General features: G+C 45.1%; 1 protein-coding gene across 4 annotated transcripts in view; it reads right to left on the bottom strand.

The window, feature by feature from the left end:
* The window catches only part of OSBPL9 (oxysterol binding protein like 9), a 98,219-nt gene that overhangs the window by 45,421 nt on the left and 26,771 nt on the right, over nucleotides 1–26,027 (bottom strand). For 3 of the 4 annotated variants that reach the window (XM_073563649.1, XM_073563651.1, XM_073563648.1), the window contains one exon: nucleotides 3,024–3,119. In XM_073563649.1, the coding sequence (XP_073419750.1) occupies nucleotides 3,024–3,119 (96 nt within the window). Of the gene's footprint in view, nucleotides 1–3,023; nucleotides 3,120–18,153; nucleotides 18,255–26,027 lie in introns of those variants that run through there. The other variant, XM_073563652.1, reaches the window with a different exon arrangement.

Raw genomic sequence — 26,027 nt, 5'->3', positions numbered from 1 at the left:
GTGAACGTTGGTGGACAGCCATTTTCAGGTCTCTCCAGAGATGCTCAATTGGGTTTAGGTCAGGGCTCTGGCTCGGCCAGTCAAGAATGGTCACAAAGTTGTTCTGAAGCCACTCCTTAGTTATTTTAGCTGTGTGCTTAGTGTCATTGTCTTGTTAGACTTGGCCGAAGGCTCATTTTCTGAGGTGCAGAGCACTCTGGAAGAGGTTTTCATCCAGGATCTCTCTGTACTTGGCCGCATTCATGTTTCCTTCAATTGCAACCAGTCATCCTGTCCCTGCAGCTGAAAGACATCCCTATAGCATGATGCTGCCACCACCATGTTTCACTGTTGGGATTGTATTGGGCAGGTGATGAGCAGTGCCTGGTTTTCTCCACACATATCGCTTAGAAATATCACCAAAAAGTTCTTTGTCTCAACAGACCAGAGAATCTTATTTCTCATAATCTGGGAGTCCTTCATGTGCTTTTTAGCAAACTATGTGGGCTTTCATATGTCTGGCAATAAGGAGAGGCTTCCATCGGGCCACTCTGCCATAAAGGCCCGACTGGTGGAGGGCTGCACTGATAGTTGACTTTGGAGAACTTTCAACCATCTCTATACTGTATCTGTGGCGCTCAGCCACAGTGATCTTGGGGTTCTTCTTTACCTCTCACCAAGGCTCTTCTCCCATGATTGCTCAGTTTGGCTGGACGGCCAGGTCTAGGAAGACTTCTGCTGGTCCCAAACTTCTTCCATTTAAGGATTATAGAGGCCACTGTGCTTTTAGGAACCTTGAGTACTGCAGAAATTCTTTTGTAACCTTGGCCAGATCTGTGCCCTTGCCACAATTCTGTCTCTGAGCTCCTTGGCCAGTTCCTTTGACCTCATGATTCTCATTTGGTCTGACATGCACTGTGAGCTGTGAAGTCTTATATAGACAGGTGTGCGCCTTTACCAATCAAGTCCTATCAGTTTAAACAAACACAGCTGGACTCCAATGAAGGAGTAGAACCATCTCAAGGAGGATCACACGGAAATGGACAGCATGTGATTAAATATGAGTGTCTGAGCAAAGGGTCTGAATACTTATGACCATGTGATATTTCAGTGTTTCTTTTTTAATAAATTTGCAAAATTTTCTACATTTCTGTTTTTCTTTCAGTCAAGATGGGGTGCAGAGTGTATATTAGTGAGAAAATAAATTAACTTTTTGAATTTACCAAATGGTTGCAATGAAACAGAGTGAAGAGGGGTCTGAAAACTTTCCGTACCCACTGTATGGCCATGAAACGAGTCATTTGTTGCAATTTCCTACCTATGGTCGCACACTCTTAGACGCAGTGTATGGTCGCACAAGTGTCACCTGTCGAATTGCAGAGCACTGAGTTGCATGATGCGGCAGAGCTTCTTTAGTACCTAACACTTTCTTCGCTACATGTCCTCCCAGCAGGCTGGAACAAATACCGAGCTAACAGTTGACCAAGGTTGTTCAATCTTCTATTCCTGGTCTGAAAGGATGTTTGGGTCTGTATCTGTGTACATGTTATCTTTTTCCCCACAGTACTACAGCAATGTCACCAAATGCCTGAATTGTATTTTATTTCCCTTTGCAACGTGTTGATTTTATATATTTTCGGTTTTCTTACACAAAAACAAACCAACAATGGTTTACATGCTGAAAGTAACCAGACTAAAAGAAAAGGGTTATGTAGCCAAGATATATTACCAGGTGTTACAGTACTAACCCTAAAACAGACCACATGGCAAAACTGACAGGAAATTTCCTTCGAGGGGCTCAGGACATTATAGTTACAGGTGACATCAGGGCTGTGGAGTCGGTAAGCCAAACCTGCAACTCCGACTCCGACTCCTCAATTTCTCTTACACCGACTCCGACTCCAACTCCGACTCCGACTCCACGACTCCGACTCCCACACATATTGCTTATATTTAAGTGAAAAATTTATTGTAGTACAATGTGAACCTCAGACATTTAATCATTTTTATGATCCCATAATCAAGATATTTAGATAGAACAGAATATATATTGGTGTACTACCCGGTTTTCATTCTTTTTGGTACAGATACGATATGGATAGACAGATATGGATAAATGGATAGATAGAGCAGATTTCTAATCAGCTTTTGCTATTGAAAACATTATCTATGAGCTCAAAAGCCTTTCAGGTGATGCGGTTTTTTAAAAAGATGATCTGCTTTTGCAGCTGAAAAACGTATCCTCAAAAAACACAGGAAAAACGCTGTGTGTGAATGTAGCCTTAGATCAGGAATAGAACAGCCATTTATAGGACATTTCATAACTTTCCCAAATTCCTATGAAAAAATATTCAGCACATCCTGCATTGAATTACTGTACCCAATTTATTATATATTTTAGGAGTCGGAGTCGGTCCATTTTATACCGACTCCAACTCCGACTCCACCAAAATGAGCACCGACTCCACGACTCCGACTCCACAGCCCTGGGTGACATCAGTAAAAAGAATAGACTACAAAAAAAAAAAAAAAAAAAAAAAAGTCTATTTTGTAATAAAAGACAAAATCAATGGAGAGTTAAGTCCCACCCCTTTGGCTAAGGAGGGGTTACTTAAACTGATGGAACTGATTGGGCGGCATGTATCAGACACTGGCTGTATGATTTTGGCCAGGTATGCTGGTGGGGTTTCAGGGAAAAACATGCTTTAAAAGCCGTCGGATTCTCCCTGCCCACCTTATGCGACGGGTCTCTCCCTGCATGCATGCATAGGGAGAGACCTAACAGTCATTGAAAGCAGGTGGGTAGAAATCACTGGGGACCCATCTTTTCGACCAATGACCTGTGCGGTTTTAAAGCCACAGCGTATACAAGGATGACATCATATGGGCATGTTCATTCCTAGGTTTAGTGCTCTTTAAGGGTTGATCGAGGCCAGAAGTGATCAGTCTGAGCCCTTACCAATACCATACCTGAACAGTAACGCAGGAGAAAGAAACAAAAAAGGAAGAAGTACAGTATCTCCATATCTGCGGAGTTTCCTTACCTTTATTTGATCTATCAAGATCTGAAGATAAGCGTCTGACTCTGCAAGCTTCTTATCAAAGTCCTGAACGCTTGGAACGAATCCAGACTCCACACCCTGAAAATAAAATGAAACCAAACTGTGAAATTAGTGTCCGCAGACCGGAGCCGCGGTCACGAGGAGGATAACCAGACAGCAGCCTGTGAGCGCGCTACTGACACTGAAGATTACAGCTTGGCCGCTCTAATGAGGCTTTAGCGTGAAAAGGATACGAGAACTCATCAAGGAGAACAAGCGAAACGACGCGGCTAGGGTAAAGGAAAAAAATAAAAGGAAAAAGAAAGTTCTAGTCGGAGGTGTCTGGACACGGGATACTGGAAATAGAACAATCTACTATTCTTGCAGCGGAGCCTGCAGCGTATACCACTCTCACACTGGGTGTAACCAGGAGAAATAAGGCAGAAAAAAAAATTTGCTTATTTTATGAAGTTTAAAGTAATGCACTGGAAAATAAACCTCACCCAAAACCCAGCCAGAAAAACTGAAAATATAAAGCAACGGCCCTGGCGCATACAAGGCAATAAAGAGGAAAGTAACACTGATAGAATTGATTCTCTCCTTCACCGACCGCCAGTTTCCAGCGTCCTCATCCGCACCGCGGCTTCATTTCTGTGTCATCTCTAAAAGGGCAGGATGGCTGTTTTATGCCACGTATCTGACATAGGGAGGGGGGCGCCGCTCCAGACGGCTGCTCTGCCAGCTCTTGGAAGAGAACGAGCGGTGTATCCTCCCATACACAGTGATTTTCTCAGGGACGACACCCACACGGGCTACTAAGCACCTAAGCCTTGTTCTATATACGCACCGAGCGACCTGTAGGGACGGTGCTTACACAGGAATAAGCCCTGACACCGCACAGATGGGTTCACGGCGACACGCGGCTTCACAACAACTGACAGCAGCGCAGGTTTCATCCAGGAAGCTTGGCAGGAGCGAGCCACCACGGGGCCGGTCATGTTCTGTGCCACAAATGCCAACCGCTCCTTCTACAGATGGCAGGGCTACATCTACAAAATCACAAGCTAAATAATAAACCTGTTTACACGCTCAATAGTGATGAGCGAACGTGCTAGGATAAGGTGTTATCTGAGCATGCTTGGGTACTAACCGAGTGTCTTCAGCGTGCTCGAAAAACATGTTCGAGTCTCCGCGGCTCCAGGTCTAGCAGCTGTTCAACAAGTGTAACACATGCAAGGACAAGCCTGTTAGACAATTTCTGCATGTGTTGTGCCTGTCGAAGAGCCGCGAGACATACAGCTGCTGGGGACTGGAACATATTTTTCAAGCACGCCGAAGACTCTCCGTTAGCACCTGAGCATGCTCAGATAACACCTTATCTGAGCATGTTTGCTCATCACTAATACCCGATACAAAAAAAAAATTCACCATCTTTAGCGCCACCTTAAAGGGGTGGTCTCCATTCAGAAACCTTTAAGCCAAAAGGTTGAGATATTTGGAAAACAAAGTGAGTATTACTAACCCTCTTTGGGTCTAGACCTGTCTCCAGCGTTACTGGGGTGATGTCAAGTCGACGACGCTGCAGCCGATCAGAGAGCTCAGCTGCTCTTACTGTCTACACGGACGGTGCCGATGAGCTGCAGCGCCATCGACATGACGTCACCGCTGCGGTCAAACCATAAAGACCAGAGTAACATCGGAGAAACAGTACTGGGCCTGGGGAGGGTAAGTAATACCCAGTTTGTTAGATAAATAAAAAGGTGTGATGGGCGAGTGGAGACGCCTCACCAGTTATGTCTTCACCTAGCAGGAAATGCTCTCAGCGCATACACAACATGGGCATCAGCTTGGTTAGTAGAGGACCCTCCACTGTGCCCCCCAGCTATACAGTCACAGGTCTGGACATTTTCCCCAAACAAAAAGCCTAACTGGGAAATGTCCTTCCTGGAAGGAAAAATGTTCCTTCTCCACTTATGAGCCACTTCATCTCCCCCCTTGTATGCTAAACTCAACATTCAAACTGAGAAAACCACTCAAGGTGGCCTTCCAGCGCAGTGAGGCGTCAGGTTACACCTACTATATTTTACAGAGGGGAGGAATTGTGAGAAGAGAGAGAAAACAGGAAAAGGGAGACAAAGACTGTGCGCTGAACTGGATTCACATCTACACTGATCAGTGCTGCTGTATAATTTTCTCCATGCTGCTGCTTGTTTCTAAGTGCTAACTAAAAATGAAGCAAGAAACTGTATAGGATAGAGGCCAATCTCCTGGCGGCTACATTTATTCTCTTTGTACTTTACTTTCGACGACAAACCGTATATTGAACATGTGAGCTGCAACTGAGCAGTATGGGAAGGAGTAATAATGGCAGCAATCTTCCTGAACTGATACCTGATCGCAGCGCTACAGATAATAATAATAATAATAATAATAATAATAATAATAAATTTTATTTTTATAGCGCCGACATATTCCGCAGCACTTTACATTTCAGAGGGGATTTGTACAGACAATAGACATTACAGCATAACAATAATCACATACAGTAGATTATAACAAATAAGAGGAGTGAGGGCCCTGCTCGCAAGCTTACAGTCTATGAGGAAAGAGGTAGACACGAAAGGTGGGTGGTAACAGTTGCTCTGATTGTATGGACCAGCCATAATGTTAAGTGTGTAACAGTACAGACACAGAGGGCTAATGGATGCATAAAGCATGTGGGAACATGATGCTTGGAACCTGGTTATGGTAAAACTTTTGGCTCTGCCACACAGGGATAGGTTAGGTTAATGTGTTGAGGCGATAGGCCAGTCTGAATAAATGCGTTTTCAGGACACGCTTAAAATTGTGGGGATTGGGGACTAATCGTATTGACCTGGGAAGTGCATTCCAAAGAATTGGCGCGGCACGTGTAAAGTCTTGGAGACGGGAGTGGGAGGTTCTGACTATTGAGGATACTAACCTCAGGTCATCAGCAGAACGGAGGGCGCGGGTAGGGTGGTATACTGAAACAAGGGAGGAGATGTAGGGTGGTGCTGAGCCATGGAGGGCTTTGTGGGTGAGGGTAATAAGTTTATACTGAATTCTGGAGTGGATGGGTAGCCAGTGTAATGACTGGCACAAGGTAGAGGCATCGGTGTAACGATTGGTGAGGAATATGATCCTGGCTGCAGCATTCAAGACAGATTGGAGAGGGGAGAGTTTGGTAAGAGGGAGACCGATTAGAAGAGAGTTACAATAGTCGAGACGAGAATGAATAAGAGAAACAGTAAGAGTTTTTGCAGAGTCAAAAGTAAGAAAAGGTCGAATTCTAGAAATATTTTTGAGGTGCAGATGACAAGAGCGAGCCAGTGATCGAATGTGGGGGGCAAAGGAAAGCTCGGAATCAAGTATGACCCCAAGACAGCGGGCATGTTGCTGGGGAGTAATAGTGGAACCACACACAGAAATAGCAATGTCGGGTATAGGTGCATTAGTAGCGGGAGGAAACACCAGGAGTTCAGTCTTTGACAGGTTCAGTTTCAGATATAGTGAGGACATGATATTAGACACAGCGTTTAGACAATCGCCAGTGTTTTCTAGAAAGGCTGGCGTGATGTCAGGAGAAGAAGCGTATAATTGGGTGTCATCAGCATAGAGATGGTACTGGAAACCAAATCTACTGATTGTTTGACCAATAGGGGCAGTGTACAAGGAGAAGAGGAGGGGGCCTAGAACCGATCCTTGAGGAACCCCAACAGTAAGGGGAAGGTGAGAGGAGGAGGAACCGGCAAAAGAAACAGTAAAGGAGCGGTCGGAGAGATAGGAGGAGAACCAGGAGAGAACGGTGTCCTTGAGGCCAATGGAATGGAGCATAGTGAGGAGGAGCTGATGATCCACAGTGTCGAATGTTGCAGAGAGATCCAAGAGAATTAGCATGGAGTAATGACCATTTGATTTAGCTGTTAGCAGATCATTAGAGACTTTAGTGAGGGCAGTTTCAGTGGAGTGTAAAGAGCGGAAACCGGATTGGAGAGGGTCGATTACAGATTATACGCAGCATTTCTCTTTGAAGTTGTGCTGCACAGTCTGAGCTCTGTCTACAGCCATTGTGGCCGGGGTGGAGGGGAAGGGTTGAGCTGTAAATAAGAAGGGGGCTTATTATATGGACCAGTCAATAAATCAGGGAAGAAGGAGCGCTGAATAGACCGTCAGCTTGTGCTGCCAAAATCATCAGGGGAGGAGCAGAGGGATGAAGAAGGTATTTGTGTAATATCGGTGTGATGTCTGTGCCAAAAAGTAATCACTTACCTTCAAAGAGCTTAATAACAAAGCCTCAGAAGTGGCCGTAACGTGCACTCCTGGACGGTAGAAGAGTTAACACGGGAGAGTGAAGAAAACAAACACACGCCCCATAATAAAATAAGAGGACTTTTAATAAAGCACCACCCTGGTCAGAAAACGTAAGAAACTCTCGCTCTTCATTATATTCCAAATTGTACAGAGGCTGTAAGTTATCCCGGCCATAAAAGAGGCAAAAATTCGGGGTTGATGGGTGTCCGACCACTGGTGCCCAAAAACAGGGCTTTCAAGATCTTTGATGTCCAGGAAGCACAGGTCAAGCATGCACAGTTCCACTGCATTCATAGAATAGGGGATAACTTACTTGTTGGGGGTCCGACCATTGGGACCCCCAGCAATCCTAAAAACAGGACAGCCACTACACTCATTGCTCTATGGGATTACCAGAAATAGCAGATTACTATTCTCTCCAGCAGACAAAGGGTGGAGCGGAGGTTGAGCACCATAACTCCATTCAAGACAGTTCTTGACAGTTCTCCCAACTACTGGGTGACTGAATGCGGGGCCCCCCGCGATCAGTACATGCACTGGAGTAGTCAAAAACGCAACTTCCTTCCTGCCTTTTCCTGTAATCGATATAGGCACAGGTAGTACTGCTTCCTTGCCTCTTCCTGCGTGGTGAATCTTGCATTAGATAGCCGCCATACACATTTACATTGGCCAACAGTCGATCCTGTCCAGGACGACAGCAGAGTTTCTTCATCTAAAAGTTTCTAAAACCAGGATTATAGGGGATTCATGAACTACTTTACTGGCTCGTGAACACTGTGGCTGCGTATGATGAATGTCTGGATGTAACGGCGCAGCGATATAGAGACGGGTACAAGCTGCCAAGCTCAGAGATTGCGCACTGTCAGCATGACGTCACCACTGCAGCCAAACACAATGAGATCGGAGCAAAGCGAGGGAGCCAGGGACAGACTAGGGGAAGGCAAGTATCTGCTCATGTTACAAGATTATATATATATATTAATGTGTTTGGAAGTCCGCTTTTTGTTTAAGTGGAAAACCCCTTTAAATCATAAAATTCTGACTTCCCGCAACAGCCCATAGAGGGCGCTGACAATCCGCTCAATGTACAAAAGTAAGCGCCCTCTAGTGGTGCAACCAGGTAGCCAAAATCTTTTCTAGCCACGATATATGCTGAGAGAGTTTGGAGAAGTGTTTTGGATAAAAGGATCTGGGCCTGCTGAAAAAAAATAAAATTAAAAAATAAATCTAATTCCGCAACAAAGAATTGAAGAAAAGAAGCATTTTTCACTTTCAAAATTCTCCTCTCCCCAAAAATATCTAAAATCCTCCGTGGAATAAAATAATACTTGAATATTATTAGGACGAGTGGGACCTTCCTATAAATCCCCAGCTTTGCTGCAATAAGTACCCGATAAATATTCCACGAGGTGTATATGAGCCCCGTCTCACACTGTAAATGACTCCGATCCTAAGCATGTGCTGAATGCAATCCATCCATACGGGGAGGGGGATATTGCTGCAAAGCTGCTTGGCTTGTGGATGTGAGCGTGGAAATCTAGGACAGCCGGGAGATTGCTCCGACGCGCGCCACGGATTGGTGGAAAAATAACGCAAGAAAGATTAAGAGATAAGACCCTTATATTCATCAGTGCAGTATGAGAACCAGAGCGGTGGAAGCCACCGGGAACGTAGTAAAATAAAAATCTTCAGTTTTCAATTCCTTATTACAGAAAGAAAAAAAAAAAAAAAAAACACAAAATAAAAAGTGCAGCGATTCCTGGGCTCCAGAGAGTCGTTCATCTGTTTCTTGCACCCCTCTATACATCACAGGAGCAAAAGATGGTCAGCAACTAGGAAACGTCTCACCAATCCATAGGGTTCTTAAAAGGAACCGGTCAGCGGATTCACGCTGCCCCAATCATGAATCCGATCCGGCCTCGTTTCAGAAAACAGATTGAAGAGATGACCGAGGACTATGGGGAGAGAACTAACCATTCTGACGCCTGGGCGGCTTCTTTAGCTGATTGACAGGTGCCCACCCATGGTTTGGGCAGGACAAATTGAGCTTAATAACTTAAGGATGCCACCAAGCCAGAGACCGGGGCTCAGGAATGCCCATGTCTCGAGTTTAGCGGTGGCTGAGGATCCACCGCCCCATTCCGTTCATTGTCTATGCCTAGCCGGGTACAGCGCTGGGCTATTACTATCAGTCCCATAGACAATGAACGGAGGGAAGGAGTGGATACAAATCTACAGCACAGCTACATTATTTAAAGCAGAAATCTATGCCTAAGGGCTCGTACACGCTGGCCGACCCATGGCCGATCAGCCACACAGAAGGGGTCGCTTATTAACCTATTTAGGCAGGTTCCAATGAGCAAAAAACATGAGCTTTGTGTTCATATAATATCATTGTTCGACAGCACATATCCTGTTTACACAGGGCGATGTGCTGCCGAGAAGGAAGATTTTTTTTTTTATTTAAGAATATTTTTTTTTTTATTTCATCAAGTGATTTACAGACTGTCTACTCTGCCCAATTATCCAAGGAATGCCCTTCGCACGATAATCAGGCAGTGTAAGTGCACCCAGAGACTGCATTCACATTGGATGGATGCATGCTCTGCAAAAGCTCCAGCCATTTACGTCAAATGTATTCATAGGGACCCACTTACACGGGAGGCATGTGCCACTGCATGCGTATATGCGGCAGAGCAGCGTACACTTCCAAAGCACGCTGTAAAACAGTGTGAACAGCCCCTATAATGGACATAAGAGTGGTCCTAGGGTGACCGCATTGTCTAATTCCATCAATGTCATTTTAACACTTGAAATACCAGCCGTATGGAAGATAATCGCTTCTTGGATAACCTTTGGAAATCCCAGCTAAAGACATAATTGTGATCATTAGACTCGGTGGTTGGAAGCAGAAGGCACGCTGTGGCACAGGAAATCCATATATTCCTCCCCGAAATGTCTCCGAAAATAAAACAGATTGGCTTCACACTGGCGTTCTGCTCTGATGCCAGCCCCCTTTTTGCTGCTTAAATCTACAATTGTAATAATTAGCAATTAGGTAAACTGCCGTGGATTGCTGGACACTATGTCTCTAGTCTGCGTTACAATTTCCAACTCAATGTCAATGGTTACAGAATTAGTAAGAAGAAAAAAAAAATAAGTATATGTAAATATATAGTAAATGGAGCCAAACAGCACAGCCATGTTCATGGAGTGGGGGCTGCTCCTGGATACTTCGGATTAACGCTCACTCAAATGAATGGGAGCAAAGAAAAATGTTTTTTTATTTTTTTAGGACTTCATGTATACCATCAAAAAAAAAAAAAAAAAAAATTAAATTATAGATGAGGGAAGCCATACTGGTGAATAACCTAATCAGTGCACCACATGAAACCTCCCCCCCCCCCCCAACAGGCCACCCAAGAGCATATTAACTCAAAACTGATAATAAAGATTTAACAACCACCACAAGACGGATTTCATCACCAGGTATCATTGTAATCAGTAGAACGGCGCCGACCTGACACTGTCCGGAACACAATCCTGCTGTTGCCTTTAAACAAGGCGGCTACCTATATTTTAGGGTAAAAACCCAATGTGACCTTGGCCCAGACCCAAGATGTATGTATAGGGGCAGCCGGACCCTTCCAACGCTCCTGATGCAAAGGTAGAGCAGTATATAGGCATAAACGCTAGCTCCTATGTCTCCTCTGGAAATGCCTCTTTTAGTCCTATAACCGATATCAAGGAACATTTTTGCAAACCAGTTATTTAAAGGGAATCTGTCACCTATTTTTTCAACTATAAGCTGCAGCCACAGCCATCAGGGGCTTATCTACAGCATTCTGTAATGCTGTAGATAAGCCGCCCCGCCCCCCCGATGTAACCTGAAAGAAGAAAAAACAGTTCTATTATACTCACCCAGGGGCTGTCCGAGTCCAATGGGCGTCACGGTCCGGTGCCGCCCATCTTCTAGCGATGACTTCCTCTTCTTGGCTTCCCATCGAGGCTCCGGTGAAGGCGCACTTCTCTGCCCTGTTGAGGGCAGAGCAGCATACTGCATTGCGCAGGCGCCGGGAAAAGTCAGAGGTCCGGCGCCTGCGCACTGCAGTACTCCGCTCTGCCCTCAACAGGGCAGAGCAGTGCGCCTGCACCAGAGCCATGATGGGAAGCCAAGAAGAGGACGTCATCGCTAGAAGATGGGAGGCACCGGACCGCGACAACCCATCAGACCCGGACCGCCCCCCCGGTGAGTATAATCTAACTCACTTTTCTTCTCTTTCAGGTTACATCGGGGGCTTATCTACAGCATTACAGAATGCTGTAGATAAGCCCCTGGTGGCGGTGGCCGCATCTTGTAGTCGAAAAAAATAGGTGACAGATCCCACCACGCTGAGTGCACAAGCACTGCAGGTACTGTCCATTTTCCCACATCCTGCTTTGTGACGCTCACCTGGATAGGTTTACTCAAGCAAAGGGTGCACAAACATTCACATTGTTTGAGCACACAGAACATGACTGCAATGTGACAATCACATTGCTACACAACAATACAAGAACTTCTAGTGAATCCTCTGCTGCTCACAGGACACTGCTCCCCTGTAACCTGCATAAAGATGGGAAACTTACTGACATCTGATCATTTCTACAATCCTCGATTTACCATCCATTCAGGGCCCTCGTATCTAAAGCCCCCTTCTCACATAGCGAGATCGCTAGCGAGATCGCTGAAGCGTCACCGATCTCGCCAGCGATCTCTCTACATGTGACACGCAGCGGTGACCGGCCCCCCGCTGGATATCTCTGATCGTGCTCGAATGTCCGTCCTGGGCCATTTTTTCCATCGCTGGTGTCCCGCTGGCCAGCATGCATCGCTGTATTTGACGCCGACGAGCGACCTTGTTGGCGACGCAGAACTCAGGGACGCAGGCGGGAATAGTTTGTCACACAGCAGCTTTTCAAGGTCTCAATTTGATCAAATTATTTAGTGGAAAACTTTTTTTTTTTTTTTTTTTTTAAATGCCTGGAAAAAATAATGACTATTCAGAACAAATAAAAAAAAAAAATAGCTGGGGGTTGAGGGTCTGAATTGGTCAGGCATAGTTTACCTAAGGCATGAAGAGCCATGTTCTATTTCACACATTGGTCGGGCAATGTTTACTTCCACATGCCAAGTTCAGGTGAGGACACCAAGACATTTTAGTTTAAACTTGTGAAAAATCAAAAAAATAAATGTGTTTCACATCCTACTGTACCTGCTAGTTTTCACTAAAAACGCTGAAAAACTGATGGCTTTTTTTTTTTTTTTTTTGCACTTATTCGTTGTGTTCTATGTTTTCTATGGGTGAAAAAAAAACAAAAAACTGTAAAAACTTTTTTTTTAACAAGCAGTATGACAATTGATGTAGCAGATCTGCAGAACTTCCCCACTGAGTTCATTGGGAATGTCAATATCTGTACTAAAATCCACCATAAAAAAAAGCACACATACCAAGACTGACATGAAAACACTGCAAGGAGTGAGAGAAGAGGAGAGCACTCACGTTTATTAGCTTGTGAAGTGCTCTACGCAAGATCCGCAATATTTGGTGATGGGGATCGGGGACCTGCCGCTGCAGACTATGGCGGATCATACAGCTACGGTGTTCGATTTTCACAGATATTATACATTGTTTTATGTAGTTGCATTGCACAAGTACATAGAAGTCTCATCGATTGCTACAGGAGCGAAGATAGATGAAGAAATCTCCCACATCAATAACAATGACAATTGTTTATGGAGTTTCTTGTATGACTCATTTATATTGGTGTTGTGTCTGTGCTTTGGCAATTTGTTTTTGGTGGTGAATAGTTATTACACTAACACCCTGCAATTTCCTGCTATGGTTTTATTGAGCTTATATACTATGTACAGGGTGGGCCATTTATATGGATACACCTGGGTGGGACACTTATATGGCTACACCTGGGTGGGCCGACTTCAAAATGGCCGCCATTGTCACCACCCATCTTGAAAAGTTTCCCCTCTCCCATATACTAATGTGCCACAAACAGGAAGTTGATATCACCAACCATTCCCATTTAATTTAGGTGTATCCATATAAATGGCCCACCCAGGTCTAACATTAGGCAACTAATACTATATAACAAAAATCAATATTAGGCCGGTTTCATATTTGCGTTACAGGCCGCAGCGCTGGCCTGCGCATGGCCGCAGCTAAGCCCCGCCCCCTGCCGAGCCTCCGGCGTTAGCTCCGCCTCCGGGCGCATGACGCTGCATGCGTCCCCTATCTTTATCACGGAGGATGCAGGCCGTGAGCAGTATGCGTTTGGCGGCGTCTGCGTCCTTTTGACGGTGCGCCAGCCAGCGCCAAACACAACCTGTTGCAATTTGGTTGCGCTTGGTGCACCGTCAAAAGGACGGAGGCGCCGCCAAACGCATACTGCGCACGGCCTGCGTCCTCAGTGATAAAGATAGGGGACGCATGACGCATGCAGCGTCATGCGCCCGGAGGCGGAGCTACCGCCGGAGGCACGGCAGGAGCGGGGCTTAGCGGCGGCCGTGCGCAGGCTGGCGCTGCGGCCTGTAACGCAAATGTGAAACCGGCCTTAGTGATCATGTGGAATGTGTGCTCTGGTCCGACACACACTACATGGAGAAAACTATTGGGACACACGTCTTGTCATTGAATGTAGGGTGTACATGGAGTCCAATTGCCCCTTTGTGTATTATAACGTCCAGCCCTTCGCCCCCCGGAGCATAACATCAGAACCCTCGCCCCGCGGTGTAGAACCTCCGAACCCTCGCCATGATGTCTCCCTTACTAACATGTGACAGAATGGCTGGTGGTGCAGAGATCACTGATACCAGCGCGGTCCGGTAACAAGTCCGTTCATTACTTTTCTTCCTCCTAGATCTTCCCCCATGACCTGCGAGTGATATTATTTAGAAGTGGAAGAAATCGCAGTGACTCAGCCATGAAGTGGAGACCCCATAGCATTACAGAGCAGGGGGCTGAGTGCTGGGGAGCAGAGGGCAGAAAAGTCTCCAACGCTCTGCTGACCCCATAACTTCAGAATCCAGACCTCCTCTGGTAGTAACACCAGCATAAACACTGCGCCCCCGCCGGGAGCTTCCTGACCGAGCAGCTGCTATAGCCTTATGTAAGGAAACCACACACACGCGAGAGAGAGCCGGGGGGGGGGGTGAGATACAGACATCACCCCGCCATCACCAATCTGTGACGGAGCTACACGGTCGCAGTTCTGTCGCCCCCTTACCTTCAGGTCAGTCAGGGAACTGCACCTCAGATAATTAGTCGTCGTAGAGGCTCCCCTGTCACTTACTGGTTATCGGGGCACTCTGCAGTGAGGGCGGTAATTATAATCACCAGTCCCAGGCTGGGAATATACATATAAACCTCCGATCGATCAGTCACTGCCAGGATCCCCCAATAACACCAGGACAGTATGCTGCCACCAGATCCTCGTTAGATGTACGCCTGGTCCGTTAACAAGCTTATATCGGGTCAGAAACCAACCCCAGGTAGCGTATAAGCAATAGCCGGACTCACGGATGGGGGAAATCTCGTTTCAAGACAAAAGAGCAGCCCAAAATTAATTGATATTTTAATTGCCGAAAGGCGCTCTAGATAATACAAATATATACAGGGTAATATACAGAAATTGCAGCCAGAAGGACAGAAAAAAGTAGGGTACAGGTTGGGGATAGCAGTCAGCTGGATGTGTCACGTTACCGGCCCGTATATCTTGTGGAGGAGTGGAAGCGCTCGTATCCACAGGCACCTTCTTAGTTTCTGGTCCGTCTCCACACATGACGTGACGTGGCTTCCGTGGCAGAACAAAGACAAGGTTAAATGTGTGTAGCTAGCTTTTAACCCCTAGCTCGCCCCCTCCCATATTTGCCATCACCCCTCTGGGTTGGACTAAATTCTACTCCCTTGATCTCCTAGCTGAAATAATTCCCAATATTTAGGATGGGTCATAACTTCCTAGCGGGAGGTCCAAACGGGACGGCTTACATTTCAACGGGTTCGCTGGGGCTGAATGGATCTGGAGAGTACAAACTTGGATCGGCCAAGTGGTTCTGGAGAACCAGTCGTGGTAGCTCGGTATCCAGGACAGCTAGAGAAATAAGATAAGCAAGGGTGCGTGCGGAGGGCTCCCAGGGCTCTGATGGTTTATTGGACTTACCCCTGAGATGCACAGTTCTCTAGTAATTCATCTCTGGGTGTCAGTGCCCAAGTGTCTGGAGCTTCCTTTGATGTTGGCTGCCTTGCACAAAAGACAGTAGGGGGTCCCTAACTCTGCCCCTCCTCACCTTTACACGTGGCCTCTAATTCTTTGGCCATTTAGCAAAAGTTCTTTTCTTTTGGGGATTTGTGTACTTCTCCCAAGGGTGGGGGCCACTTCAGGAATGGAGGAAGATCTCTGGACAATATATTGGGGCTGAATTAATAAATCCAAAATGGAGTCTCCCTCCTCCCTCACACCTTGCATTATCAAGCAGAATGCCAAGCATTGTATGGAGTGGTGTAAAGCCACCACTGGACACTGGAGGAAACGTGTTCTGTGCGGTGACTGATCACAATTTCCTATGTGGCGTCTGATGGAGGAGTCTGGGTTTGCTGAATGTCAGGAGAACGTTACCCCCTGACTGATTTATGCTGACTGTACAGATGGTGGAAAAGGATAATGCTATGGGCTGTTATCAGGGGGCAGCCTCGGCTCTTTAGTTTCAGTGAAGGGAAATTTTAATGCTTCAGCACCAGAGATTTTGTACAATTGTAGCTTCCAAACGTGTGAAAACAGTTTTGGAGAAGACCTTTGTATGTTCCCCATGACTGTGGCCAGTGCACGAGGTCCATACAGACATGGTTGGGGGAGTTTGGGGTGGAAAACATGACCGGCCGCACAGAGCCCGGACCTCAGCGCCATCCAACACCTTAGAGATGAACTAGAATGTAGATTGTGAGCCTGGCCTTCCCACAACATCAGGGTCTGACCTCATAAATGCTCTTTTGGATGAGGTGACAAAACGTCCCACAGATATCTCCAAAACCTTGTAGCAAGTGTTCCCTGATGAGCAGAAGCTGTTCGACCTGCATAAGGGCCAACTCCATATTACGGTCCAAGGATGTAGAGTGGGAGGTCAGAGAAGCTCTTGTAGTGTAATGTGGATGGGGGGGGCACATACTTTATCCATATAGTGTATGTGGGGCAATACTTCTATAATGTCCATGTACTGCGGGTGATATGTGAGAGGCAGTAATGTCTCCCCTCCCTGGGAGGTGACAGACCCACGTCCTACCTGACATGTCACTCGCTCTGATCGTGATCAGCATGTCCAAACGTAAAGGCCTGATTAATGACGGATCACTTCCCATTTCACAACCCCATGACTACAGCTCAAAGCCAGAAATATTACACAAGCAGAACGGTCGGGCCTGAACATCTGAGAGCAGCGCCATACAGCGACGCACTACAGATCCGGACACTACTCAAACGACTTTCTACAAGCGCCCTGTGCGCAGTTACATCACCAGGTGGACGGTACACCGACGCGCGCTGGTGTCTGCTGCTGAATCAGTTATGTGCCTCGTAACAGGGTTGGCTCTGCAGCAAACCCCTGGATTTCTAAAAGATCCAGAAATCTGCTGTATGAGAACATCCCCTAATGGTGCAGTGCAAAGGTGTCCTGCCGCCTGTGGCCAAAAAGTCATGTCCACCTGTGGGGGAGTTAATGTGCTCCGACACCAAGGAACTACTGGAAAACTTGTGTGCACTCCCCCCGCCCTCACCTTTTGGCGGCAGGTGGCAGCACAACGGGGGTCCGTACACCGAAAAAGTCCCCGACTCGTTACTTCAAACGTCTATGTCAGCCGATAGTGAACTCAGCACGGCACACACTTTAATGGAAGTCCCAACATTGAAGAACGTATTATTCTGTCTCTCTCAAGCCTGTGGTGGCTGACAACTGGGAGCAATAGCTTCTATATCAACAATATTACAAAACAGTGATGAGATCAACTTTTGGTTTAGTCTCCCTTTAATTTCTAAGTGACTCCCGGGGGACACAGGTAGTGGAGATAGACAACGTCTGGATAGAAGACAGCAAAGACCAGGAGTGGAGAAACCAGGGGTCCGGGAGATACGAGGGGCTGCATCCACCCCTGAAGCTGCAAGCAGCATGGGTGCAATATGATGACGTACTCGTCTGCACAGGGCCCGTATACCGTTCATGCTCAGGGGTCTCTTCTGTCTATATAAACAAAAATGGCTTCTTCTGTACAGAGTATTTATGTATACTAGAAGGACAGACACATATATACACATATATATATATATATATATATATATATATATATATATATATATACACACACACTATATATATATATATACACACACACATATATATATATATATATATATATATATATTATGTGCATCTAGATCACAGACAGCAGCCACAAAATGTAATGCCCATTCTCACCCTTAATATCACCACCTAGATCAGCTCAATCCAGCTTCCCCTCCCCCTCCGTCCAATGCACGACGACCCTAAGCCCAGCAGATGGTATATACGTCTTTATTTAATACCGCCATACAGGGCTGTGCCTCTCACGTCCTTGTGTGACCTCCTGCCATTCCAGAAAACCCCCATGGCGATCACTTTGCCCAGAATAGGGGCCCCCCCAGGGTAGTCTCCATTTTTCCTGCCCCCCCCGTCACATGCTGGTTGACATGATAATAATGACAGCAGGACGCCGCTACTTACGCTGCTGCAGCCTTCCCCGGCCATTGTGATCACACAGCCCTGTAATCCTCATCGGCGGTGGCGACATGCATGCTTTTACTTACAGGATGAGAGTATCCGGCTACTTCCTCTGCGCGTCTCCTGACCTGCTGCTGCTGCTACTCGCCTCCCACCATGTCACCATTGGAGGAGTGTGGCTTACATATCAAAAACATCCGTGTCCATTGGGTTTCTAGGGGTCACATGACGCCGTGCGTTGTTTAGTAATCACTGGGGAACATGCCAGCTCTGATTCACATCATGCTCGGCTTAGTAATCAGTCTATTGCTGCTATCAGATACCATTACAGATTTGTTAACCCCATTGTCCCTGGAAGTGAGCAGAGTATACAGCACTGCAGGGCGAACAAGACGCCATCTAGTCATCACATAATCATCACAACAATACTGTTCTCTTTTGCAGACATCTACCACATAATTGCCGGTCACATATCAGATATTACTAATGAGTACTAAGTACCGTGATCCTGCCGTTAACTCTTCACCCTCCTGCTGCCTTCTTCCCTCTGCTCATATTACAGGCTGCCTCCACTGATGACGCCAGTGACAAACAAAGGGGTGTCGGACAGTGCTTGCAAAATAAAAAAATAAAAAAAAGCAGCATTTTGGCGATTTACTATTTATTAAACCTTGCAGCCGTTTTTTAAATATTGACACTTTTGTTTACAGCTCGTTGCCTAGGAGACCGACCGCCGCTGCTCTCTAGCCTGTAAGCGCTGCTCTGAAGCTCGTTGGGATTAGGCGGTAACAAGTGCGCTCCAGTGATCCTGTACCCGCTTCAAAACAAGTGCTTACAAACTCAAAAGAAAAGAGCTTGTAAACACTTAACATATTCTGCCGTCTAACAGTGGTGGTCGGTCTCCACGGCAGCGAGCTGTAACCAAAAGTAGTATTAATATCTCAAGAACGGCTGAAGATTTTTAAAAGCAGAAAATTGCAAAACTAGCTTACATTTACAAGCAATTCCCATTTATGAAGACGGTAATAACCCTTTGATATCTGAGTGCACCCAAGGAGGAGTCATCTTCTGCTACCTTGGCTTCCGTCATCAGTCCCATAGCCAATGACGTACGTGATTACGTGCAAGCGACACCAACAATTACACCCGGCTGTCTTACATGCTAGCACCACATTAATTCTGCCCGATAATTAGACCCGTTTATCGACAAGCTGGACACGAGGCTGTGGCCCATCAGAAAAGGGGGTGCAATCTACATGGCAATCCAGTGCCTCAAAATTCCACCAAAGTTTTGTGGAACTCGGTAGATAAAAGTAAGCCAGTCAGTAGACAGTGTAAACTTGAACTAGACACTAAATATGCATCAGATTGAGCAAATAATATAATATAATAAATTTTATTTTTATAGCGCCGACATATTCCGCAGCACTTTACATTTCAGAGGGGATTTGTACAGACAATAGACATTACAGCATAACAATAATCACATACAGTTGATTATAACAGATACCAAAAGGAATGAGGGCCCTGCTCGCAAGCTTACAGTCTATGAGGAAAGAGGTAGACACGAAAGGTGGGTGGTAACAGTTTCCCTGATTGTATGGACCAGCCATAATGTTAAGTGTGTAACAGTACAAACACAGAGGGCCAATGGATGCATAAAGCATGTGGGAACATGATGCTGGGAACCTGGTTATGGTAAAACTTTTGGCTCTGCCACACAGGGATAGGTTAGGTTAATGTGTTGAGGCGAAAATCCAGTCTGAATAAAGGCGTTTTCAGGACACGCTTAAAATTGTGGGGATTGGGGACTAATCGTATTGACCTGGGAAGTGCATTCCAAAGAGGCGCGGCACGTGTAAAGTCTTGGAGACGGGAGTGGGAGGTTCTGACTATTGAGGATACTAACCTCAGGTCATCAGCAGAACGGAGGGCGCGGGTAGGGTGGTATACTGAAACAAGGGAGGAGATGTCGGGTGGTGCTGAGCCATGGAGGGCTTTGTGGGTGAGAGTAATAAGTTTATACTGAATTCTGGAGTGGATGGGTAGCCAGTGTAATGCAAACCACACCAAGCAATGTGAAAAATTTCAAGTATTTGAAGACCATTTACTCTTAGGCCCTGATTCATCATGAATTTTGTTGAAAAAAAAAAAAAAAATGCTCTTTATTTTTGGTTTTCATCCTATTTTTCTACTTTTTTGTGCAAAGTCACACGATCAGCTAAAATGCAAAGGTGAGAACTGATAAACATTTGTGCCAAAATACTGTGACTTTTTAAAAGCAGTCAGAATTTTTTTTTTTTATGTAGTCTGAGAGCAGCATGATGTAGGGAAAGAGAACCTGATTCCAGCGATGTGTCTGTTACAGGGCTGCTTGCTGCAGTTTTGATGAAATCAATTTTCTGTGCTGCAGATCTTGCAGTTCTCTGAATGCTGAGCTGTGTAAAACCATGCCCACACCACGGATTGGCTGTGTATAACCCCGCCCACACCACGGATTGGCCGCCTACTGTGTACACTACTGTGCATAGACCAGGGTTTCCCAACTCCAGTCCTCAAGGCACACCAACAGATCATGTTTTCAGGATTTCCTTAGTATTGCTCAGGTGATAATTGCTTCACCTGTGCAATACAAAGGAAATCCTGAAAACATGATCTGTTGGTGTGCCTTGAGGACTGGAGTTGGGAAAGCCTGGCATAGACAGAAGGCAGGAGGACATGGCAGCAGGTTTAACATGTCCTCCACTGATAATATCCTGAAGATAAAACAGTAGTTTTATGAAAACTGCAGCAAGCAGCCCTGTAAGTGACATTGCTGGAATCATACGCTCTTCCCCTACATTATACTGCTCTCATATTAAACAGCCAAAAAAATTGCAATTGAGAAATCTACTGAAAAGATAACAAGTCCATAATGGTACAAACATAAGAAAAAAAAAAAAAACATGAAATATACAAAAAAAAAAAATTTAAAAGAATGAAGTGCAAATGAAAAATAGGTGAAAAATACCAAAAGTTAAGAAAAAAAATAGGCTCCAATGATAACGAATCGGGACCTAAGTTTGCACTGTCAAAGGGCTCTTTTACACATCCTGATATTTTCCGACCTGGAAAAAAACAGTCCCGCAGATATCAGAGTCACTGTGTCCATATGTGCAATACCTGTGGCATTTGTGTGGCAACCGTGTGCCGCATCAGCATGACACGTACCAGCGCCTGGAAAGCGGCGGTCCTGTTCACACCAGGTGCTGAAGACAGCTCTGATCAGTCTCCCCTGCTGGAGCTGCAATCAGAGCAGGCAGCTGATGAAAGTATTCATCAGCCGCTCCCTGCGTTATAAATAAATAAAAAAAAACAAAATTGCTTTCCCTGTATTATAGATAACCAGCCAGGCAAAACTGACAGCTGCGAGCTGCAACCGTCAGCTTCAGCAAGGCTGGTTATCAAAAATAAACAAAACCCAAGGAAAAAAAAAAAAAAAAACAATGTGTGCATATACCCTAATGAAAATAAATAAGTAAAAAAGCAAGTGCATTAAATAATTAACATAGGGTACTTGGTAAACACTGTTTTGATCAAAGTAGTATAAAGCTGTCCCACCATGGCAAGTGTGAATAGTGGCAGAGAGTCTCCGGGTCCCAAATGGAAACCCAGCTTAAGAGGGACTATATATATGAACTACACAGGTCAGTAGAAAGGAGACCACACCCTATTTGTACTGAAAACTGAATTGAAGTAAACTTTCTACTGAGCTGTGCTTTTTTACATATTTATTTCCATTAGGGTATATGCACACATTTTTTCCCTTGGGTTTTGTTTGCTTTTCTGGGCAGTGTGATTATGCTTTTACATAATGCATGTCATTCGAGTCTACTTCAGGTTTTTTGTTTTTCCTCTAGTATTTTTGTATTCAGTACAAATAAGGTGTGGCCTCTTTTCTATATCCGGCGGTGAGCCCACATCTTTCACGGCACATGTCAGCTTTTTCACCTGCGGCTATTAACCCGTTAAATGGCGCTGTCAAACTGACAGCAGCACTTAACATGTGCCTCCGGCAGTTGTGTCGGAAATCTGCCCATCGGTGACCTCCGTCACGTGATCGATGGTCACAGATGGGTTGGCATGACAATCAGAGGTCTCCTGCAGACGTCTATGGTTGTCAGTCGGTACTCATAGAAAGTGAGCAATTCTGCTACATACAGGCGATCTTATGATCGCCTGTATGTAGCAGAGCCGACAAGTGTAGCTTCTAGTTTCCCATGGAGACCATTGAAGCATGCAAAAAAAGGAAAAAAAAAAAACAAAAAACAAACGTTTAAAAATATGAAAAAAATTTATAAAAAGTTCAAATCGCCCCCCTTTCGTCCAAAATAAAAGAAAATCAAAGATAGGCATATTTGCTATCGCCACGTTCCGAATCGCCCGATCCATCAATATAAAAAATTATTAACCCGATCGCTAAACAGCATAAGGAGTAAAAAAAATTCATAACGCCAGAATTATGTTTTTGTGGTCACCGCAACATTGCATTAACATGCAACAATGGGTACTCAAAAGATTGTATCTGCACCAAAATGGTGTTATTAAAACAGTCAGGTCAGCACTCAAAAAATATGCCCTCGCCTTATCCGAGATCACGAAAAATGGAGACGCCACGGGTATAGTAAAATGGCGCAATTTTTTTAAGCAAACTTTGGAATTTTTTTCACCACAAAAAAAAAAAAAAAAAAAAAACAACTGTGGGATTGCACTTTTTTTTGCAATTTCAGCACTTGGATTTTTTTTTTCCCTTTTTCGAATAGACGACAGGGTAAAACCAATGGTGTCATTCAAAAGTACAACACGTCCTGCAAAAAACAAGCCCTCACATGGCCATTTTGACCAAAAAAAAAAAAAAAGTTATGGCTCTGGGAAGAAGGAGAGCAAAAAATGAGAATGCAAAACCAAAAATACTTCCGGTTGTTAAGGGGTTAGTTTAAACGTTGATATTTTTTTTCCTTTGCTTTCGTGCCAGCAAGGGTTAATGTCATTTTCCTTGCTGGTCAGCTGATGTGGGTGGTGACCACTCCCACCATCCTTTAAATAGCCACATGATGCATCAGCTGACTGTTGGTGATAGATATTTTCTCTGGTGATGCTCTCGGGTGTCGGTGTGCATCAGCTGCTCGAGGTCCTGGTTCAGAATCCTCTGCTGTGTGGAGTTTGCAGCAGAAGATTGAAAACAATGTTTTCTTATTCCCTGTCTTTGTCCGTCTTGTGCTTGTCACTACCCCGTGTTTACACCATCTGCAGTGGTGAGGCTAGCATCCTTGCTGGCCAGTGCACTAGCCAGTGTATAGTGAGGTGACAGCTAGGGACGAGGCACATGACCGCGGAAGGCGGGAGGGGGGGGACCCACATAGGGCGTTAGGTGAGCATAGGGATAGACACAGGCTGTGTTAGGAGGTGCCCCATCCCTCGTCCCCTATTGTTAGGGCCTTCCTCCTCCTTTTTCCAGTTCTTGGTGTGTTGTGCCATCCACTTCGTCCACTGGATAGACCCCTGTTTTGGGTCATGACACATGTGCACAGACCCATTCACTTGAATGGGTCTACATGTGTAAATGTCTCTGGTACGTGTGAAAGCTGTCACCACACGTACTGGACATACTGACGTGTGAGAAAGGTCTAAATGTTAGAGAGTATTAGTAAATCAGCCCCATACTGGAGATAAAGCCGGAGGAGTTGTTGGAGAAAGCAGCATGACTTTTCTAGTCTCCAACAGTCCTTATACAGTTAGTTTTGAGCCCCTTTTAAGCCAAGAATAAAAAGTAAAAATACTCAATGTAACTTTTTTTTTTAATGAAGCGTCCATAAGATCTTTCATCACATCAATGTGCAACATAACAGTCGGAGGTCGCTCCCACACTATGCTCATACTTGTGATGTGGCGACGTACCACTGACACCAGCACGGCCAATCTGCAATAAGTGACTGCAGCAGGACTCGTTCACCAAAGGACGGCAATGCTAAAATAAGCCAACAATTACAGGACAACTAGGAAAAATAGACAGAAAACCGAACATTTCCATGAGGCCGGACATAACGACAGTAGAACTCCTATTCAATGTATGGTAAGAATACAATCTGGAGAGAAGGAAGGACTTGAAACTAATTTTCTGTCCAAACAGCACAGGCAAAGAGTACAGAATCTTACCCAAAAATCTGAGCATAACTACTCCCCCTTGATGTTTGTTTGGCTAATCAGCGGTATAATTTCCATGATGCCCGCTTAGACACGCCCCCAGGAAGAAGCACTTGCGGTGCAAAACGCGCATCGGGGTTTGGAGGATCAGCTTGTCACTTGACATTAAACTCTGCGGGGATTGCCATCTCAGGTATGATGATTTGAATCAGGGCTTTTTACTTTATCATGGTCATAGAACACATGGGTGTATTGAACGCCCTCTCTGGCTTATATTAAGGGCTAGAGACTCATGGCACATCCTCAGGTAGTCCGCTTTGGACATGTGGATGTTATCATTGCACCTTAAACTATGCATTTGCACTTTGCTACTTATTAAAAAGTATAGCATTCTGAATTATTTTCTCTATGTCTTGAAGTTTCTTAGCCCACCAAGCACATTTTGTGCAATATATTTAAGATTTTAGTGTATTATGTGCATGAATTAATAAGCCCTGTCTTCTGAGGATTTTGGTTGTTTTTTTTTTTTTTATCAAATAGATTTTTATTAATCAGAATTCAAAATACAGAACATACAGTAAATCTTCCACAAACAATAGATTTACAAATAGAACATCCCTGTTCCCCCCCCTCCCCATGTAGACAGCATATATAACTCTTTTCTCCATAAGATTCCTCTTACACCGTAATTTACCATTAGTCATCATCTTTACCCATATTGTCAATCAAACCATACAAAACAGAAATGTTCCTATGTCCGGGTATTAATGGTTTATCCACAACACCAGCATTGTAAAATATAGCACATTCCCATCAGTTAACTGTGCCGTATTGTAACCAGGGATTCCACAACCTCTCATAGGTTTTAGAATTGCCTCTTTTAGCATATATCCTTTCCTCCAGCCGGATGATACAAGACACCTGTTTCACAAACTCTCTCCCAGAAGGTGGTTCTTTCCTGATCCAGTTCCTCGCAATCAGTTTCCTTGCTACATATAGTAGTCTGGCGATAGCAAGCTTTGCACTATTAACTATTTCAATTTCCTCCACATATCCCAGTATGCAGACCAGTGGGTTTTTGGGTATAACCCTTCCGTAAGCCCCTTCTATTCTGTTAATGACATTAAACCAGTACGCAGATAGCCTGGGACAAGTCCACATCATATGAAGGATTCCGGCATCAGACCCCCCACATCTTGGACAGCCAGAGTTGTCCCTCAGCCCCATTTTAAACATCAGAAGGGGGGTACGGTACACGATGGATCACATAAAGATGGGACAACCTAGCTGGTTCACTCATAGCGAGTTTGGGGACATATTCTAGGACGCTGTCCCATACCTCGTCAGTCATCATCCCAATCTCTCCCTCCCATTTGGATCTTGCTTTAAGTGGGAACCCCATTAAATGTGTATGCAATATATCTTTGTAGGTGTTAGAAATTACCCCTTTCGTAGGTCCAGCACCCCCACATATATAGTCCAACACTATGTCAGATTGTATCTGCAGGGTTCTGGAAAGTTTTTGAGCCGTAATGGCATGCCGTGCCTGACAGTAGTGGTACCATTCAGAATCCGGCAACTGAAACTCACTCTGTAATTGCACAAACGGTCTCAGCTCCCCGTTATCCATAATTTGAGACATTCATGTCAGCCCCCTACGTTTCCAGCCTTCCAAGTTTCCGAATCTCTGGGAG

Source organism: Dendrobates tinctorius, unplaced genomic scaffold, assembly GCF_039654945.1.
Source record: "Dendrobates tinctorius isolate UK_male_01 unplaced genomic scaffold, ASM3965494v1 ptg000396l, whole genome shotgun sequence".
In the NCBI taxonomy this organism is placed as follows: Eukaryota; Metazoa; Chordata; class Amphibia; order Anura; family Dendrobatidae; genus Dendrobates; species Dendrobates tinctorius.
Note: the sequence above shows the minus strand (reverse complement) of the source record. Positions and strands in the feature narration are given on the sequence as shown.